The 18,937-nt window shown below is 38.3% G+C and overlaps 1 protein-coding gene across 3 annotated transcripts in view; it reads left to right on the top strand.

The window, feature by feature from the left end:
- EML5 (EMAP like 5) overlaps positions 1-18,937 on the top strand; it is a 153,124-nt gene that overhangs the window by 93,568 nt on the left and 40,619 nt on the right. The window contains exons 21-29 of one of the 3 annotated variants that reach the window (XM_044437127.1): positions 684-825; positions 1,532-1,684; positions 4,338-4,469; positions 4,679-4,767; positions 6,553-6,729; positions 8,346-8,547; positions 9,374-9,500; positions 11,739-11,753; positions 17,517-17,525. In XM_044437127.1, coding sequence (XP_044293062.1) covers positions 684-825; positions 1,532-1,684; positions 4,338-4,469; positions 4,679-4,767; positions 6,553-6,729; positions 8,346-8,547; positions 9,374-9,500; positions 11,739-11,753; positions 17,517-17,525 — 1,046 coding nt within the window. The remainder of the gene's footprint in view (positions 1-683; positions 826-1,531; positions 1,685-4,337; positions 4,470-4,678; positions 4,768-6,552; positions 6,730-8,345; positions 8,548-9,373; positions 9,501-11,738; positions 11,754-17,516; positions 17,526-18,937) is intronic. The other 2 variants (XM_044437126.1, XM_044437125.1) reach the window with 2 other exon arrangements.

The raw sequence follows: 18,937 nt of genomic DNA, 5'->3' as shown, positions 1-18,937 counted from the left end.
AAAGCCCTCCTCCTAAGCATCTAACTGACAAGGGACAGTAGCCCATTAGTGAGTTTACCTGCCTGAATTAGGGCATTCCACTTCATCCCTCCAAAGGCGATGCTTCAACTTGTATGACACTCTTCTGTTAGTTTTTCAGAGTGCTAACATTAGCAATGGGATGGAAATAAGTTGTTTTAAGAATGTTGACAGCATGAGCTCATCCTGATTCTGACATTCCACAGATTGAATGAGCCCAAATCCTTCCACACCACTCCCAATCAGATTCTGGCTATAAACTATGAGAGCCACCTCAGCACTGGAGTTGGGCCCCAATGTCAATCCTAAGCATCTAACCGATGAGAGATTTTCAGTTCAATTTACATCTTTTCCTGATGGAAAGAGACTTTCTTTCCATCAACAGAAAAGACTTTGCCTTCCTTCCTGCACCTCCTTCCACAAATCTCCAGGGAGTTGGGAGACCTTCTGGACCAGACTGTGGTGGGTACACAGGGTTTCAGCACAGCAGGGAGAGGGGAAAGGAAAGTTGTTCAAGTAAAAGCCCACTCACATAATGTTAGGTATCACCCATAATCATTTCCAGTGTGACAGAAAAGGTTGTCTACTTCCTTTCTGATATTTAGCAATATTTATTCCTGTTTTAATTATAGTAAATGACATTGAATTGGATTTGCTTTATACAGGGTCATATGGAAGGAGAAGTTTGGGGTCTAGCTACCCACCCTCACTTGCCTATTTGTGCCACTGTAAGTGATGATAAAACCTTAAGAATATGGGATCTGTCCCCAAGCCATTGCATGCTAGCTGTTCGAAAACTGAAGAAGGGTAAGATTCTTTTTCTTCTCAAATATTATAAATATTTTGCCATTTACTTAGAAGTAGATTTTTTTGTTTGTTAGGTCTTGTAACAGTAGAATGTTAAAATGACTTACATTTCTTAAAGAATGCAATACAGGATACAGACAATCCCTGGTTTCTGAACATCCGACTTACAAATATCCATACTTATGAACAAAATTCCATAAAGCTTATTAATTTAAAAATCCAAGTTAAAGGCAAATGGTTCATAGGAATGAACATGAACTAGTTTTCATGGCCTACTGCAGAAAATTATCATCACCATAGAAAAAGGAAGTAAAAGGGGAGAGAGGGAGCGTCTCCAGAGCATGCCTTCTTTCCCTGCCCATCCGGAAAGAGAAATCCCTCTGACATGTCCTTGGTTGCAAACAGGAGGCACTGGTGAGTGAAAGGGAGGACAGAGAATAAGAATATAGGAATGTAATAAATGAAGAAGAGGAGCTTGCAGGATCAGACCAAGGTCTGAAAGAGAGAGAGGGAGAAGCAATCTAGTACATGAACAGCCAACAGTATTAAGATTTGGATATTTACATTTTTTCTATTTCAGCGGGGTGCTGCATCTCTAACCCCTGCTAATATGGAGGGCTAACTGTATATGGAAGTGTTTCATAAGTGCTAGCAGAACACTTGGCTTTCTGGTTGAAATTAAAATCTATCTATTTGTAATTACCAGGGGGAAGATGTTGCTGTTTTTCTCCTGATGGGAAAGCATTGGCAGTAGGTCTCAATGATGGCAGTTTCTTGATAGTAAACTCAGACACTCTGGAAGATCTTGTTTCCTTTCATCACAGGAAAGATGTTATTTCAGAGATACGATTTGCTCCTGGTAAGTGATCTGCTTCAGTTAAGATGATGTCTGACTTGACAACGCAACATTCTAGGATACTACTGTGATAACAGCATTCCCACCCAAATGCTGCCAATGTCTCCACAGACTGATTAAGTCTGTTAAGAATGATGATATTTGATAGAGTCTAAAATGAACATATTCTATGTGCATGTGTACACAAGAAAGAAACAGAGAGAAACATGGCATCAAGGTGACAGCCTCCATTCCTGTCATACAAGTCTTTATTAATACCTCTATGCACAGTCACTGTGCATGCAACTATATGTATGGAGGACTATATTTACACAACTGAAACCCTGAAAAGGCCAAGGTTCATAGCAATTTTGGGGGAAGAAAACCCTCTGCACCTATTTAGCTACCTATCCATGGAAATATAGGAGGCTTTCTGACACTGAATCAGACTAGTGGTTCATCTAATTCACTATAATTTACAGTGACTGGCAGTGGCTCTGCAGAGTAGAAGATAGGGGAGTTTCTGAGTCCTGCCTGGAGATGTCAGGGATAAAACCTGGGCCCTTTTACATGCAAACTAAGTGCTGTACTACTGAGCATTGGCCCTTCTGCAGCACTTGCAGCACTACCCAATCCCAAGGAGCTAAGTAAATGAGAGGAAGACATTTTCTCATTGCCTGTACTAACAGAAGCTAAGTTATCCCATTAAGCTGATTGATGAAAGATTTGTGACGGATAAAAGGAAGTACTTTTTCATTCAGCATGTAGTTAAATTATGGAATTCACTGCCAGGAGATGTCCTGATGGCCAGCAGTTTGGATGGCTTTAAAAGGGAATTGTACCAATTGATGGAGCAGAAGGTTATCAATGGCTGCTAGTCCTGGTGGTTATACACTATCTCCAGTAGCAGAGGTAGTATGCTTATGTGCACCAGTTGCTGTCAACCTAGGCAGGAGGGTGCTTTTTTACTCATATTCTGTTTGTGGAATCCTGTGACCAATTAGTTGATCACTGTGTTAACAGAATGCTGGACTAGATGGGCCATAAGACTGATCCAACATGACTTCTTATGTTCTCATGTTCTACCAAAAACTACAGAGTGTTCCTGGGAGGGAGAAGAAGGAAACAGAGCTGCTTAATGTCCATTCAAAATATGTTTTCCACTGAAGAGTAGGAGAGTAGGTCCCACTGAGTTCATGGTGCCTATTCTGAGGAAACCTTGTCTAATTGTAATACTTTGTTAGTGCAGTTCTGTATATGTCTACTCAGAATTAAGGTCCATGGAGTTCACGGGGCACTTTTCCAAGAAAGTATGGAGATCAGGAATGGGGAACCTCCAGCCCAAAAGCTAAATCTGGCCTGCCAGGTATACCCATCTGTCTTATAGGGGCTTGGGAGAGGCCCATCCCCCAAGGTTGTCTTCCTGAAAAATGTTGGGAACGAGAGGAGCGGTTGTTCTTGGTGCACATTTCCAGGTCATGCTGATCTAGACTCAGAGGAGGAAGGGTCGGGGAAAACTGGGACTCTAGATGTTGAGATGGGAGAAGTGAATGAACTTATCTCAAGGCCACCCTCTCCAGGTAATCTGGTGGACTTTGAGAATAGTTAGATTTACAAATGTTGGGGTGGGGCATGGGACAGCAGCTCCAGGAGCCAGACAAGGCTGGTATGACTCCTGACCCCATGACGTGGTGTTGGGAGACAAGAGCTAACCAACTACAGGGTTGGCATACAGAGAAAAGAATAGCCTGTCTCCAAGGAGACACTCCCAGAGGGATGGAGCCCAGACTTACTCAAAAGGAGAGCTTCTCAGGAGTAGTAGCTAGATTGGGTTCAACAAACGCCTCTATGCATGCTCAGAGACTAATTCTCTGTTGGCTGTGCTTATTGGAAATGCACTGGAGAAAAGTCCTCTTGCAAAGAACAGACTGGTGTTTTGGAAGTGCAAAGGGGGAAGGCTAGCTTACAACAAAAGGAGAGGAGTTCCTGCAGAGGGAGAGAAATCCAAGTTTATATACTTCTGATTTTTCCTAGCATACTGTTCAGTGTCCCACTTAGGAAGGCATGGAGCAGGCTAGAGAAGTGCTTTATATGGGCAACTGCTGCCTGGATGTACTGATAGATGCAGAAGGAAATAAATATGTTAAATGTTTTAATAGATAAATGAAATAAATTACTTGTAGTGTAGGGATTAATTGAGAATTGTCTGCATCTACAGTTCCTGTCATATTTCATCATGGTTTGTTCTTCATTGTAAGTACAAATATTTGCTATTTTTTTGTATCCAAGTACTCTCTCATTCTGGAATGTTGGCCTCTTTTCCCACTCTTTTGAATAGCACTGAAGTGGTGCATTAATGTACATTTGAACATGTGCACGTGCACACATACACACTCACAATTAACTGTGCTGTCTATTTACAGAAAATGTTTAGATGTTTAAAGAAAATATATCCAGTAAAAATATCAGAGCATCTGGACAGAACTGGGAGGGGGGAGCCATAGGAATACAATACTACGAACAAACCCTGAGCTTGCAACCCCTCAAAAGTGAAATTAGTGGAAAAAATTAGCAAAGCGTAATGATGATCACTTATTTTTGTAGAATAGCAAGTTACTTTCCCATAGTATACTGAAAATACCAGGAAACTATTTATATTCTTACCATTGAATTTTAGGTGCTGGAAAATACTTAGCTGTAGCATCATATGACACTTTTGTTGATATCTACAATGTAATGAGCAGTAAGCGGGTTGGAATTTGCAAGGGAGCCGCCAGTTATATAACACACATGGATTGGGATATAAGAGGTAAGAAATGTAACTGGTGCAAAATTATACTTCTGTAGCTTAAATATTGTGTATGTTAACATATAATAAAAATTAGGTTCCCACATAATTTCTAAATTCTGGAGATAAACACTTTCCAAATGTCCATAGCAAGTGAAATAATGACTGTTGTGATGACAAAGAAACCTTCAATGAGATTTTCTAATTGGTGAATACATTATTTTTTTCAGGCAAGCTTTTACAAGTTAACACTGGTGCTAAGGATCAATTATTTTTTGAAGCTCCTCGGGGGAAGAAACAGATCATTCCCAGTGCTGAAGTAAGAAGATAATTCCCTATTTAGTTCAACTAATTAAATGTGTGTGTATACGTGTGTGCACTTTTTGTCTTTAACATCTTATTGAAGAGATTTTTTTGAACAATGGTATTGAGGAAAAATGATGTTGTTATATACCTCTTGCCTTGAGTTCATCTTTTGACTACAATCCCACACAAAGCCAGGGGCTTAAGAGCAATGTCTTTAGCTGACATTTCTCAGTGTAAAAGTTAATTACAGTCAGATAGGCTTTTTCCTCCTTTAGTCAACTTAATTCTTGGCCACAACTTGATTGAAATTTATAGGACTGAGCTTAAATTCTAAATATGTTAATATAAATGATTGCAAAGAATGATACATTATCTACATGCAATATGTGCAAAAGAAATGGTGGGATATTCATGAAACATAACTTTTTATAATGCAGAGAAAAGCTTAGCCCATCAAAAAAAAAGTTGAAGTTGTTCAAAATTACAACTATATATATATTATACTATATATACTATAGTATATTATACTATATATACTATTATACTATATATATAATTATATATATATAATTTCTTCCACTATGTATATATATATATACACACACAAACATTAGGGAATCAGTGAAGTTTTCCTATATGACATTAAGTCTCATCTGCAATGCCTGTCTTTTTCTCTACAAAACCTGAAATTCCTTTTTATTACTAAATAATTTCCTCTCCTTACTGAACAAACGGAGATCCTATTTATAAATACTGGTGGCAATATTTCTTCACGGAGACCTAGCATCCTTGCTTAATGTTCTGATTTGCAGTGCTACTGTGGCTCAGTGGTCAATACGCCTCTAACTAATTGTTTACTTGCTGGAACAGCAAGTCTTGGGATTAGGCCATTCGAAAAGAGCAATGACCAATAAACAGGACTGAAAAGAACAGCATAGAATAGCATAGTGAGTATTGCTGTGTTACACTTTCAGGAAGACTAAGAAATTCACCTTTATGAATTCAGTTCAAATGCTACAAGTATGACTTAGACTAATCACCAGCAAGACACAGGAAGTAAAGGTATGTCCAGGGAATCTTTAAGATTTCCTTATAAACATTCCTTCCCAACATTTGTCATATGGATGGATATCAAAAGCAGAAGCATATTAAGGCTGCATTCCTGTGTATACTTACCTAGGAGTAAGCCCCACTGAACAAACTTACTTCCAAGAAAAAATGTATCGGACTGTGCTCTAAGTAGCAAAGTCTTTCTTCTGGCAGTTTACCTCATGTTAGTGAAGCAACCAGCTTTCAGTATTGGCTGTGGAGGCACAAAACCATTTATGCATAGCTAACCATTTTGTACTTAACAATGTTCATGTGCTGCATTTCAGCCTTGAATTTGTCAAAATAACTGTTAGAACACACAATTATAAAACTAAATTTCTGCAAGATATTACTAGTCAGTAGAAAGGTATCATACATACCAAGAACTGTTCTAACAGATGTCAGAAAAACATTAATGTTCAAATTAATTGTCAAATATATAAAGGTAAGACAAAAGTATCTTTTGTGATATTTGAAACTTTGTTAAATGAAGTAAATGTGATAGAAATGATTATTTAGCAATATTTACAAAATGGTCATATGTTGCTTTCTCAAACTGGAGTCAAGTTTATCTGCAGTTGTCAAGAGGGACAAGTAATTGTTTTGGTGGAACATGGGAATACTGTGTCTTTAGAATTAGGATGTTTATGCTGAGATCAGATGTATAACTATGGATAAGTATCCTGTCTCAAACAGGCTATCTTTGTAGGCAGAAAAGATTTCTTGGACATCCTGGACAAGTGTTCTAGGCTCCTGCTGTGAAGGAATCTGGCCAATAATTGGAGAAGTCACAGATGTAACTGCTTCATGCCTCACCAGTGATTGTACAGTCTTGGCAACAGGAGATGATTTTGGATTTGTAAAACTTTTCCGATACCCTGCCAAAGTGAGTAATTATTTAATGAAGTAATCGTTGCATAATGAATGTCACAAATGCTGCATAAGAAGTCTTACAATTATCACTGTTTTCTTATTTACAAGCAAACAATTTTACACTCTTATACAATCTCCTTTTCATAGATAGACAGCTCCATTCAGACCGCGAACATAAAATTTATTTATTTATTTAGAATATTTCTAGGCCGCCCCATTCACCGAAGCCTCGGGGCAGCTTACAAATAAATAAATTAAAATACATAAATAACAATATAAAATACACGTAACTGTATAAAATAAGTCCTATACATAAAATGGACCTATACATTTGTTTACATATGAACTTTTATTTTACTGGTTCTTTGTCATGGTTTCTGTGCATCACACATATGGGTGCTGTGCCTGCACAGTGCCTCATTCAGGAAGATTCTTCTAGTTTAGCTTAGAATTATCTGCAGAAGGACCCCCCTCTTCCCCCTCCCCCCTCCTGTATAAAAGGCAGGTTCCTGCCATGTTCCCTTTCAACTGCTGTTTGCGAAGTGCATTGGGTTTTCTACTGATCATTCTCTCTCACCTCAGAGCCTTTCTCTTGATTTAGTCACATTTACCTCATGATCTCACTGTCTATTAATCCCTCACCAATCTGTATGTTGAAGCTCTTTTCACTTCCTCTATGCTCTTTTATTACCCTCCCCCAAACCATTAACCGTCACTCCCTCATAAAAAGTATTTTTTAAAAAACACTTCTATCAACTTTTCTTCACTTCAATATCCTCTTTTCTCAGCTGACCCAATGTTGCTAAGCAAACCAGCCTTAAGAAAGTGTGCCAGCTGTGGTGTGAAAATGCCCTCAACCAATGGGCATTCTTTATGCCTGTTTTGCTTTGGCCAGGAACACCACATTGACCAATGCCAATACTGCCAGGTCTTTACAGAACAGGGACATAAAAATAGGGCTGGAAGATCTAGGGCGGAGATGTGGGAGTGGGCCCTTGGTGCAGAAATGTCAGGGATTGAACCAGGACAATATGCTTTCAAAGGCATATGCTCAACACTGAGCTACATCCCTTCCCCCTTCGAGGACACTGGTTCTAGATTCATGCAAGGTCTTTTCTATCAGAGATTTAACCTAAGATAATCTACATGCAAATTATGTGTTCCTTTAGTAAGTTATGGCCTTTCCCCTCTCACATACTTAGAAAATGTTGTTTAATACTGAGGCAGTGTTGCCTTCTCGCCGCCACCACTGTTTAACTTCTATGCTGCCCAGAAGCTGAGGCTCTCTGGGCGGTTTACAACAGCATATTAAAATGCACCATACTATACAGCATGATAAAAAGCCTACCATACAAAATTTAAAACTAAATTTAAAACAAATATGAACATTACAATATGCTATACCATCCTTTCATAGCAACACTGCTCTGGGATTTCTTTGCCATCAGTTTTGAATCCAGAGGCCATAAATTGTCAGATCAATATTTTTTCTGTAAATCTGCGTGTTCTTGTCTTTTGATATGACATCTCCTCAAAAAGAATAGGAAAAAATGCTCCTTCTCTTTGATTCTTACGTGTATTTCATTTTTGAGTAAAACATTATTCATTTCTTTAATATTTCATACTTAGGGAAAATATGGGAAGTTTAAGAGGTATGTGGCTCATAGTACACATGTAACAAATGTTCGTTGGACACATGATGATAGTTTGTTAGTCACTGTTGGAGGTGGAGACACGTCTTTAATGCTGTGGACACATGAGATGGAGGGTCACCGGGAAAGCAGGCAGTGTGACAGTGAAGAATCTGATCTAGATTCTGAAGAAGATGGGGGTAAGTAACCATTTTTAAGATACAGCTATATTAAGAGAATAGTTCAATTTTCTTCCTATTAAACTTTCATGGTTAGGATCTTGATTTGAAAATTTCATTACCCTGAAGCACCACAGTTTAACATTTAACAATACGAATATAGTATGTTAAATACATTTTTAAAATCATAAGGAAGTATTTTTTGTAATTTCTGTAACTGCTGTTTTCAATACAGCTTGGATCCAAAGATACATGATTGGAGGTCTGCTTACAGAATACCCTCACACAGTGAAGGGGAGTGTTGTTTTTTTGCTTATTTTCCTCTTCAGCAACTTGTTCTTACTGAAAACTTACTCTAGATCCTCTGGAACACTGTGGGAAACAGTGCTGGAGGTTGCAGATAAAAAAAGGGATGAGTAAAAATCTCTCCCTATCTCTTGTGAGTGTGAGCTTATGCTGGCTTGCAGAAGAGAAGCATTCTTTCCATTGTTATAAAAGCTGAGGCTGGTTTCAGCTCACAGACTGGGATCATACAACACAGTGGGTTATCATGTTATGTGAACCAGGACTGTATCCCACCAGGTTTCTCATTTGTGAACAACATACCATCCTGAAAAACTGTGGCTTCTTCTAGGGGTAGTTGTACCCACAATAGATTGTCATGTTATCTGTGCCAGGTCCAGGGAAGCAGCAAGCAAGCCACTCAGCAAGAGCAGGAAAAACCTCCTGCCTTTGTTGTTTCTGATGCTCTGGCAGGAGAGTACTTACTTAAATAAAATCGTTCAAAGACAATAATTCGCTGATGTCTAAGTTCAAATCAATTTTGTGGTTACAAATATTTTACTAGGTTATGACAGTGATGTCACCAGAGAAAATGAAATTAATTACACCATCAAAGCCTTATCAACTAATATAAGACCCATGTTTGGAATTAAGCCACATCTGCAGCAAAAAGAACCTTCAGTTGATGAAAGGTAATTTCTAACTGTGGGAAGGTAATTTTCAAATTTCATTGTGTATATAAATAAAAGGATTATATGGTGCATGGCATGTATAAAAAGGGTTGAGAATTAATTTTAATAGGTTTTGAACAATTGTCTTTGATCATTCATCAATTTAATTTTGCATGGCCTAGGAATGTTGACATTGATCTATAGATTTTCATCTGTAGCACTGAACTGCACACATGCTGCTGGGCACTAGGATCATCAGTGCCAGCAATGATCAATGGCAGTGTTGATCATCTATTGTCTGGATAGGGAAGCTTGGAATAATACCTTCCCATCACCATCAGGATGAGTATTTCCAAACTATATATGTGTCCCTGTTGCAGGAAGGTAGCCTCATCAAGGACAGATAAATTAACCAACTTCCAGAATTGGGTATCACCCACCCACAGAGACTTCAACTTACCAGGATTTAATTTCATTTAATTAGTCCTTTGCCAGACCACTACTGCATCCAGAGCATAGGTCTGGGTCATGTGTGGGCACTGTGTCTCACAGAAGCAGAGCAGACTGTTACCTACAGATAACTGACATCTCACATCTAATTCCCACATATTCCCTCCATGTTGTGACCTACAACTCCCATTATTTCTCACCATTGGCTATGTGGTTAGTGTTGATAGAAGTTGTAGGCAAAAACATACGGAGAGCCACAAGTTTCCCACCTCTGATACAGATGTTAAAAAACATTGATGACATGATAGTGATCTGTGACATTCTACAGCACAATTGCCAAGGTGCCAAACAGAATCTGGAACTATGGGTAGGAGTGGAATCATTCCTCCAACCTCATGGAGCTAGTCCAGGCAGATGCCATAGTCAATAATAAGCAATCAAAGAAAAGAAACATGGTTGCACTTATCCTTCCCTTTTCTGTCCAGAAGTTGGGCCAGAAATCAGTATCCTCCAAGAACAGCCACAGTTGTACCACCACTCTCAAGCACCCTTTCAAGCAAAAACAAGGTATTTGTGACTGGGCAGTAGCTGGCTTAAACAAGGGAAGACTTTCTCAGGTTTAGTTGTACTGCCTGCCTTTTAAAGGTGGCTGGCACTACTTCCTCACATAAAGATGCATTATCCATTCTCTGGACTTAGCCAGCCAGACTTCCTTAGCCTAGTAATTTACCAATGTACTTGGTAAATAATTGGCCTACAATGGGCATGCCAGCTGGTCCTTGTTAACAAATGCACTGCCCTATTCCGAATCACTTGAAGTTTCCAAGCCATCTTCAAAGGCAAACCCACGTAGAGCACATTATAATAGTCAACTGAGATTTGCAGCACAACTAGAGGAAAAACTATAGGAAGCTGCATAGACAAGGTCAGAATCTGGTTGTTGTTAGACAGATCACAGGCCTGACTTGGTGCAATTATTAATACATTGTATATTGAAAATATTTATTTTGAAGATAGAGTTTTATACCCTATGAGGAAAACAGGAACTTAGGGTGGAAGCCTACATACCAGGGATCTTTACAATGTTCCATTATTCCCAATCAGGTGGTACTAATTTTAATCTTACCTTACCATATAACAGAGAGAATCTGACTTCATTTTCATTTCCTAGTGGTAACAGTAATTGTCAGTTTGCTGACACAAAATATTTACAGTATAAATCTCCTTAGGCACTAGGTTCAAGTAAAGCACACGTATTTTTCTTCTGCTGTTAACCCCTTCATATCTTCAGTGACTAAAATAAAATGTAACAGTTAAACAGTTAATGCAGTTTTACTGAAGATTCTTCATATACTAAATAGATATTCTTTACATCTTGCAAATAATTGTAGAGGTGTATACCTTCCCCCCGAGTCCTTGTATCTCATTTTGTATATATGCATGTTCAGCTTTAAATGTTCATTAACTGTGAGCAGTTTTGAACTCTGATTTGAATACATGAATATAAAATATATAATGCTGTCAAGTCTTAAAGGTATATTCAGACTTCTGAATATTTACACTACTATTTACATATAAATGCCCTTCATACTTTTACCCATTCATTTCTTATTTTGGTGTCAGTACCTATGTAAATGGAGAATCAGCCTTGGTGTAGACTTTACTGGGAATAAAATACAAAGTTTATATTATTTTCATTAACATCTGTTCCACTTAATAATGCCTTCCTGAATCCAATTGGGTTAGGATTTTAATTGTCATGGGTTCATATTCTAATATTCCTGTTTAATTTTTATGCTTCCTATGAAGGCAAGGAGTTGTAAGGTAAGCACATTTTAAAAACATAAATTACACATTATGCACTATATTTCCATTCAGATCAGATGATCTGTGCAAACATAGTCCTAAGGAATACTGTGGTGGGAAGAAGATACTTACAGTACCTTTGCCTGTAGAACAGATCTTGGAGAAGCATCACAGAATACTTTTAGTGTAGAAGCACCCCACTTGTTCAGTTAGATCTCTAAATTAGAATCAAGAAGCCTTGTTGGAGAAAAGGAAAGATCCTTGTGTTCAGGAATTCTTATACAGGGTGTCCATAAAGTCCCTGTGCAATTTAAAATACCTGTAACTTTGTAACTACATGTGATAGAAACAATCTGTAAAAAGCAAAGAAGAAGAAGAAACACTTAAATTTTTTATTGTTCTTGTTAATTTTCAACATGTCCACCATCATTACTAAAACAAAGGATGATATGATTCTGTAGTTCTCAGAAAACATTTTCAAGCTGATTTTCAGTAATGCCAGCAATCACATCAGTTATCCTAGCTTGCAAGTCTTCTACAGATCAAAGTTTGGTTGAATAAACATTAGTTTTCACATGTCCCCATAAAAAGAAATCTAATGGAGTCAAATTTAATGGAGTCAAACATGTGGCCTACCAGACTGTGGCTTATCATTGACAGAACCTGTTTCTTTAACTTTTTTCATCCACTTGTATATGGAATTCCTGTGTAGTGCTTCTTTCTTGTACTGGGTTCTAAACCTTCTTTGCACAGCAACAGTAGATTTTAGTTCAGCCAACCAAAGAACACAGTTTACTTTCTCTTCTAGTGAAGCCATGGGTCAACAGTAATTCTGAAAAATAAGGATTTTTTAAATTTCCAAGCAATTGTTGAACATATTGGGTAAAACAAATGCTGAATAAAATTTCTAAAGATAAAAAAACTTGATACATCAAGCTCTCTAATCCTTTTTACAGATTGTTGCTATCACATGTAGTTACAGGTATTTTAAATTGCACATGGACTTTATGGACACCCTGTATACGTCTTAACATTTCTTGATATACCAAATAGGTGATAGCTTCAAACTCAGTCCCAGACAGGAATCTTGTTGAGAGCATTGTCCATTAGTCTTGATTTCTTGAGCAAGACTAATCTATAAACCAGGAGCCGGGTCCTCTCTCAGTTCTTTTCCAGTTGCCAGCTACAATAGCTTAGCAACTATTACTGGGGGAGTAGGGTGCTGATTCTACGGCCAAATTAAACCGTATGTTAAAATATTTGCTTTGTGTACATATTTTTAATTCTTTGAAACAAATATCCATGGGGCTGCAATTTGGGTCAAGGCAGTGGCATAGGAAGAGGGGACTTAATACATCCCTATTCTGTTTTCCTGACAAAAATGGTATCACTTCCTTAAGCTATTATTTACCAGGAAGGCCAGCTGCTGGACGTGCCACTTGGTTCTGTGCAGCAGAAGGGCAAATAGGGACATTGGGGTTGGGTGAGTGTTTTTCATCACAAGTGCTTTGACTTGGATTTAAGTGTCATTAACATGGTTGGGTTCTTTTATTCTAAATAGATGCAAAAGTGAGTCTGACTTGCACCTGAGTTTTGAAAGATTCCTTTTACTAATCCCTAAAATGTTCATGAAGTTCATTGAGTAACTTTACTAATAAAGGTAGATATTTTCAGAAGACCTTGAAGTATTAAAAATTGCTTGTAATTGAAAGCCTACATACAGTGTCTTGCAGATGTTTTCACCTTCCTTTGACTACTCCATGCTTTAGGTGTTACAGTCTGGAATTGAAATGGCTTTCATGGGCATTGGTCAGCACCACAAAGGTGCAAATTATTTTTACTGTGGCACAAAAGTTTAGTAAACAAACCTAAACTTGTACTTATTGCTTGAACTTTAAGTACTCCTCCAGCCCAATCAATAGTTGGACAAAGCATCTTTGGCAGTGAATCCAACGGTGAGTCTTCTTGAGTGCGTTTCTACCAGTTTTGCTTATCTGTATCCTGTAATGATTGCCCATTCTTCCTGGCAAAACTGCTTCAACTCTATCAAGTTGGTGAATAGCAGCTGTCAAATCTTGCTAGAGATTCTCTGTCAGGTCTGGGCTTTGACTGGACCATTCTGAGTCATCCAAGTTCCTGTTTCTTAAACCACTCTAGTGTTACTTTGGCTGTGTGTTTAGGGGCATTATCCTGCTGCAACATGAATTTTCTCCCGAATCCCAGGTCCTTTGCAGACTAAGATTCTAGAATTGCCCTGTATTTGGCTCCATCCATTTTGCTTAAATCCTGATCAATTTCGCAGTCCTGGAAAAATGTCTCCACAACATATTCCTGCTTCAGCATGCTCACCATAGGGATGATCTTTTCAAGGCAATAAGCATTGTTGGCTTTGCACTAAACATAAAGCTTTGCAGCAAGGCCAGAGAGTTCATTTTGTTCTCTTCAAATTTGAGAACCAGTCATTTCCACATTCTTGCTGTGTTGTCCAGACACCTTTTTGCAACGTCCAAATGGACTTTGATACAGGTTTGTTTTTTCTTTTCATTTCTCCTATAAAGCCAGTTTTGTTTAGCACATGAATGACAGTTATTCCATGGATGTGTTCTGATGTCTCAGTTGTGCATCTCTCCACAACTGAGTTACTCATTTTACAGAGTTACCACTGGTCTTTTGGTTGCTTGCCTGACTGATGCCCTCCTTACCAGTACACAGCATTTTGAGGGGCAGCCTTTTTTAGATAAAGTTGCAGTTGAGCCATATTCTTTCCATTTTTAATAATGGATTTAACAGTGCTGAGAGGTTAGTTCATGGTTTGGGATATATTTCAAAATCCCTTAATGCTTTTCCAAAACCTTATGCCAGACTTACTTTGATACCTCCTTGGCCTTCATGATGTCCTTTATTTAATATGCTTTCCAACCAATTCTGGGGCATTCCAGAAACAGTTGTAGATTATGTGGCATTGGAGATCATGCATCATTGGAATTGCACACATGTGGACACCATTCAACTACTTATAGTACTCTGGAGACATTAGGATGCCCCACGGCTTATTTAGATATGTCATAGCAATGGGGATGAATCTTCATGTAGTCAACAAGTACAAACAAACTTGTTCCTGTTTAGTTAACTTTTGTGCTACAGTAAAAATATTTCTCACTTTCGCAATATTGAGGGTCTTGTGTATATGAAGTGGTAATAATGCCAATTAAATCCTTTTTAATTCCAAGTTGTAACACAGCAACATGTGGAAAAGTGAAAGGGGCAGTAAATACTTATGGAAGGCAGAACACATTTTGACTTGCTTATTGGATTCTTGGAAAAATCTGTAAGTGGAGTGCACTGGAAAATACCCAATCATGTGTGAATGTTTAGTGCCCAGATTTGGTTTGTTTTGGTCATTTGGTGGTTTTAAGGGCATTTGTGTAATCAGAATAATGATGGAAAATGCATATGGATTTACTCATCTCTCAGTTGAATAGTCATTATTAGTGAAATGTAGTCACTCTGCCCTGTGGGCATCTCCCAAATCTTCTTCAGGCAGCAGAACAGACTTGGATGGGTGCAGGGGAAAGGAAAGGAAAGGAAAGGAAAGGAAGGGGAAGTTACCTTGAATGACTTTAGATGGAACCCAGAACTTCTTTTTAATAAAGGGATGGGTCTAAAACTTCAGTGACCATGGTGTTCTAAGGCTGCTTCAAGATTTATGACTAAAAGTTATCTTTTAGGTGAAAAACTGACCTCACTGTGATTTTTCACTGGCATAATATCTGTGGAAGCATTAGAAAATGTTTAACTAAAGACTCATTGAGGCAGTACTGAGATATCTGTGGATTTTAAGCCATTAAATACATCTTGTGCTTTCTTCTGTTATCACATTGATCTTTTAGGGAAGCTGGCCTTCGAAACAGTATCTGTATTAGAATACAAGGAAGGTCATATGAAATGTCTACATTCATTATTATAACAAGTAATCAAATGTCAGTCTATGTAGGTTATTCCACCTTTGCAATAAGTAGCTTTGGGCTCCTCAAGTTACCTATATAATGTGATATACAGTGGTGCCTTGCCTCACGAATGCCTCAGTCCACGACCAAATTGGATCGCGAACAAAAATTTCATAAAAATTTTAACTCAGGCGGCGACTGTGATTGCGGCCATCTCTCCAGCCCCTGAGTGGAGAGATGGCCACAATCATGCTGGGGGCAGGGGGGAGATGGCCGAGATAGTGCCCTTCTTTCCTGCAGGAGCGCATCCGTGATTGCGCCCATCTTTCCTGCAGGAGTGCGACCATGATCTTGGCCATCTCCCCCACAGCATGATTGTGCCCGTCTCCCCTCCAGTGTGCCCACGTTCACACTCGTCCCACTCTCCCCCAGTGCACCCCATTTGCACCCATCATTCCCTCCCCCAGCGCACCCCATTTGCGCCCGTCTCTCCCTTCCTCCAGCACACCGGGATGACAGGCATGTGCAGGGATGGCAGGTGCAATGGTGGTTGTGCTGGGGTGGCGGGGGGAGATGGCCATGATCTTTGTTGTTCTTTGTCACTTTGCTTCACATTTTTCTGATTAAAAAAAGTAGTTACAGAACAGATTAACCTTATTTACATTGAACCTTATGGGGAAATTTTACTTGGCTCATGACCAATTTGGGTCACGACCAGAGTCCTGGAATAGATTAAGTTTGTAAACCAAGGTACCACTGTACTTTAATTCAAATGAAACTACACAAGAGAAGCATTTAATAAGTTGAAATAGTGTGGAACACAAATATTTTAACAGGAAGATGAAAAAACTGACTGTTATGTTATGAAGCCACATCTCAGAGACTTGTAGCAGAGATGTAACTATTTGGTTAGAAATGAATTCCAATTTTAGTATGATTACATGTGTGTTCTGGTTATAGTATTTTGTATTGTTGGCCAGAAATTGTAGTAAATAACAGAAAACTGCAAATAGGATATTTTAAAATGGCATCTGTAGTGTATTTTTCTGTGACTGTATTACCAAAAGAACATTGTGCCTATTTAGAAATAGCCTCTATTCTAAGATTAGTACTTCTTCAGAAAAATCATGAAATTACCCCAGTCACTGTTAGTAACATTCACAGTTCTGCCCTGACAGAATGAAAGTTTTGCTTAGTGTAACAGAAATTCATCTGTGACTGCCCTTCCATTCCAAGGAATTGGAAACAATTTTTCTACTCTATTTATAATTTTTCCTATCATAAACATTCCTTTATTTTTTTATTTATACAAAGTATGCCTCCACCTCTGCTGCAAAGGCTGGTACTGTATTTCTCTATGAAGACCTTGTAGCCACTTATTTAGGAAATGGACACTTACTTCCTGCTCCATTCATTTCTGAAGTCACCAGAAAGCCCTTACCTAACCATTGCTGCTGCCATTATTTAGAATGTCATATATTGTTTGTAAGCCACCCCGAGGCTTCAGCGAATGGGGCAGCATAAAAATGTTTTAATAAATAAAATAAAAATAAAATATATGGCAGAGCTTTGTATCCTTATAAAACATATAGTTTAATGTTTTGAATAATGCCCTTAACGAAACAGGGAAAATTCTTTTCCCCATAATTTTCATTACACTTGGATATTGCAAGTGCAAGAGACAGCAAATGCAATTATATATGATATTTTTTCTGCTGGATAAACATTTAAGAAGATTTATTTTCTTATCTTTTAAACACATATTTCAGTGAGTCAACATTCAACCAAACTGGAATAAGTAATCATTCTCTTTTTCTTATCTGCTGCTGAAAAGAGGTTCCAGGTAATGCTTTTACTTTGCTTAAGTCAATTCCATAGCACCATCTTTCACTACCACGCAAAGCTGTCTATCATTCTGGTATTATTCATGAATGTATCACATATCCTACCAATGCTCATCAGGTTGCCATACTACTTTTCATACAGATATAAAAACCTGCAAATCTTATCACTCTTATTCTCCCCACCCTACCCCGTGGTGGATTTGACCTACAGTATTTAAAAACTCATTTGTAAAATGCTGAGTATAGATAAGGAAAGCTAAGTAAGATGCTTAATTAGTTCTTAAAGACATTGTCACATGGTGTGTTTTCATGGATTTTTTCCTATGGTGCTAATTAATATAAGCCTTTCTATATTTTACTTATTGAAAAGCAAGAGAAGCTTTGAGTCCAGGATAAAAGTTCACAAAGAAACCTGGCTGTGGAGAACGCTTAAGTAGGACATGAGAGCAATGGCAGCCTTCCACTCATATACCTCAGCAACTGGTGCACATAGGCATACTGCTTCTGATACTGAATGTAGGATATATCTTGTATTGTTCTTTTATTTCAAATGTTCTCCTACTCTGACAAAGAAAACAGTAATTTAAATGCCATTCTGAAGATAATAAGGAATCCTTACATGCTGAGCGCTATAGGACTTTTTAGGGTGCATAAGCTTGCGTCCTAATGGAAGAATATTCAGGCATTCTATTCTAAAATGGCTTTGCTGGCATTTTCAAAGGAAAGCATCTCCCATACAATAAAAATGTTTCCAAAGCTAAAAAGTAGCATGTGACCCAAGGCCTTAAGAGACAGTTACCTAGGGTGCAATCTTACTGCCTTTATAGCAGATGCTTATAAGCCTGTACTTGGAGGCTCCAGAAGATTCAGTGAAAGGCATTGCAGCAGTGATTGGCACCAGTGCTGCTACCTTGCACAACGTATTTTATTTAGATGGCTATTTTTGTCCATCTGAATTTAGTCACAGAGAGGTGAAGGGAAGAGAGCTGGGATGCTGATTGTGATTGGCTTGACTCCACAGCCCAAGTATCCTTCCGTCCTTGTGCCCACAACCCCCCTCCCCATCCCTAAAGCCTAGTTGTGTCATTGCAGTTACTTTCCATGCCAGTTGCACGGAGACAGCATAGGGAGTTTTCAGACCCCCAAGTCCAAGGTTGTAGGAAATCAGACCTAGGACTATGGCTTCTCAATATCATCTGATATTGGGATATATATGAAATAATATTTTAAACTATTAAAAGTAATAGTACAGCTAATAGTAGGACTGTTTTAGCTTCCCATATAACAACATTCCCTGCAGAAGAAATTAGAATATGTAGGAGACTTATGTGTAACAATGTTCAGTCAATATAAATGGTGCCTTGCAGAAGTTTTTACTTCCCTTTGACTTTTCTACAGTTTTTGTGTTACA

Source organism: Varanus komodoensis, unplaced genomic scaffold (genome assembly GCF_004798865.1).
Source record: "Varanus komodoensis strain SLA01 unplaced genomic scaffold, ASM479886v1 scaffold3, whole genome shotgun sequence".
Classification (NCBI taxonomy): Eukaryota; Metazoa; Chordata; class Lepidosauria; order Squamata; family Varanidae; genus Varanus; species Varanus komodoensis.
Note: the sequence above shows the minus strand (reverse complement) of the source record. Positions and strands in the feature narration are given on the sequence as shown.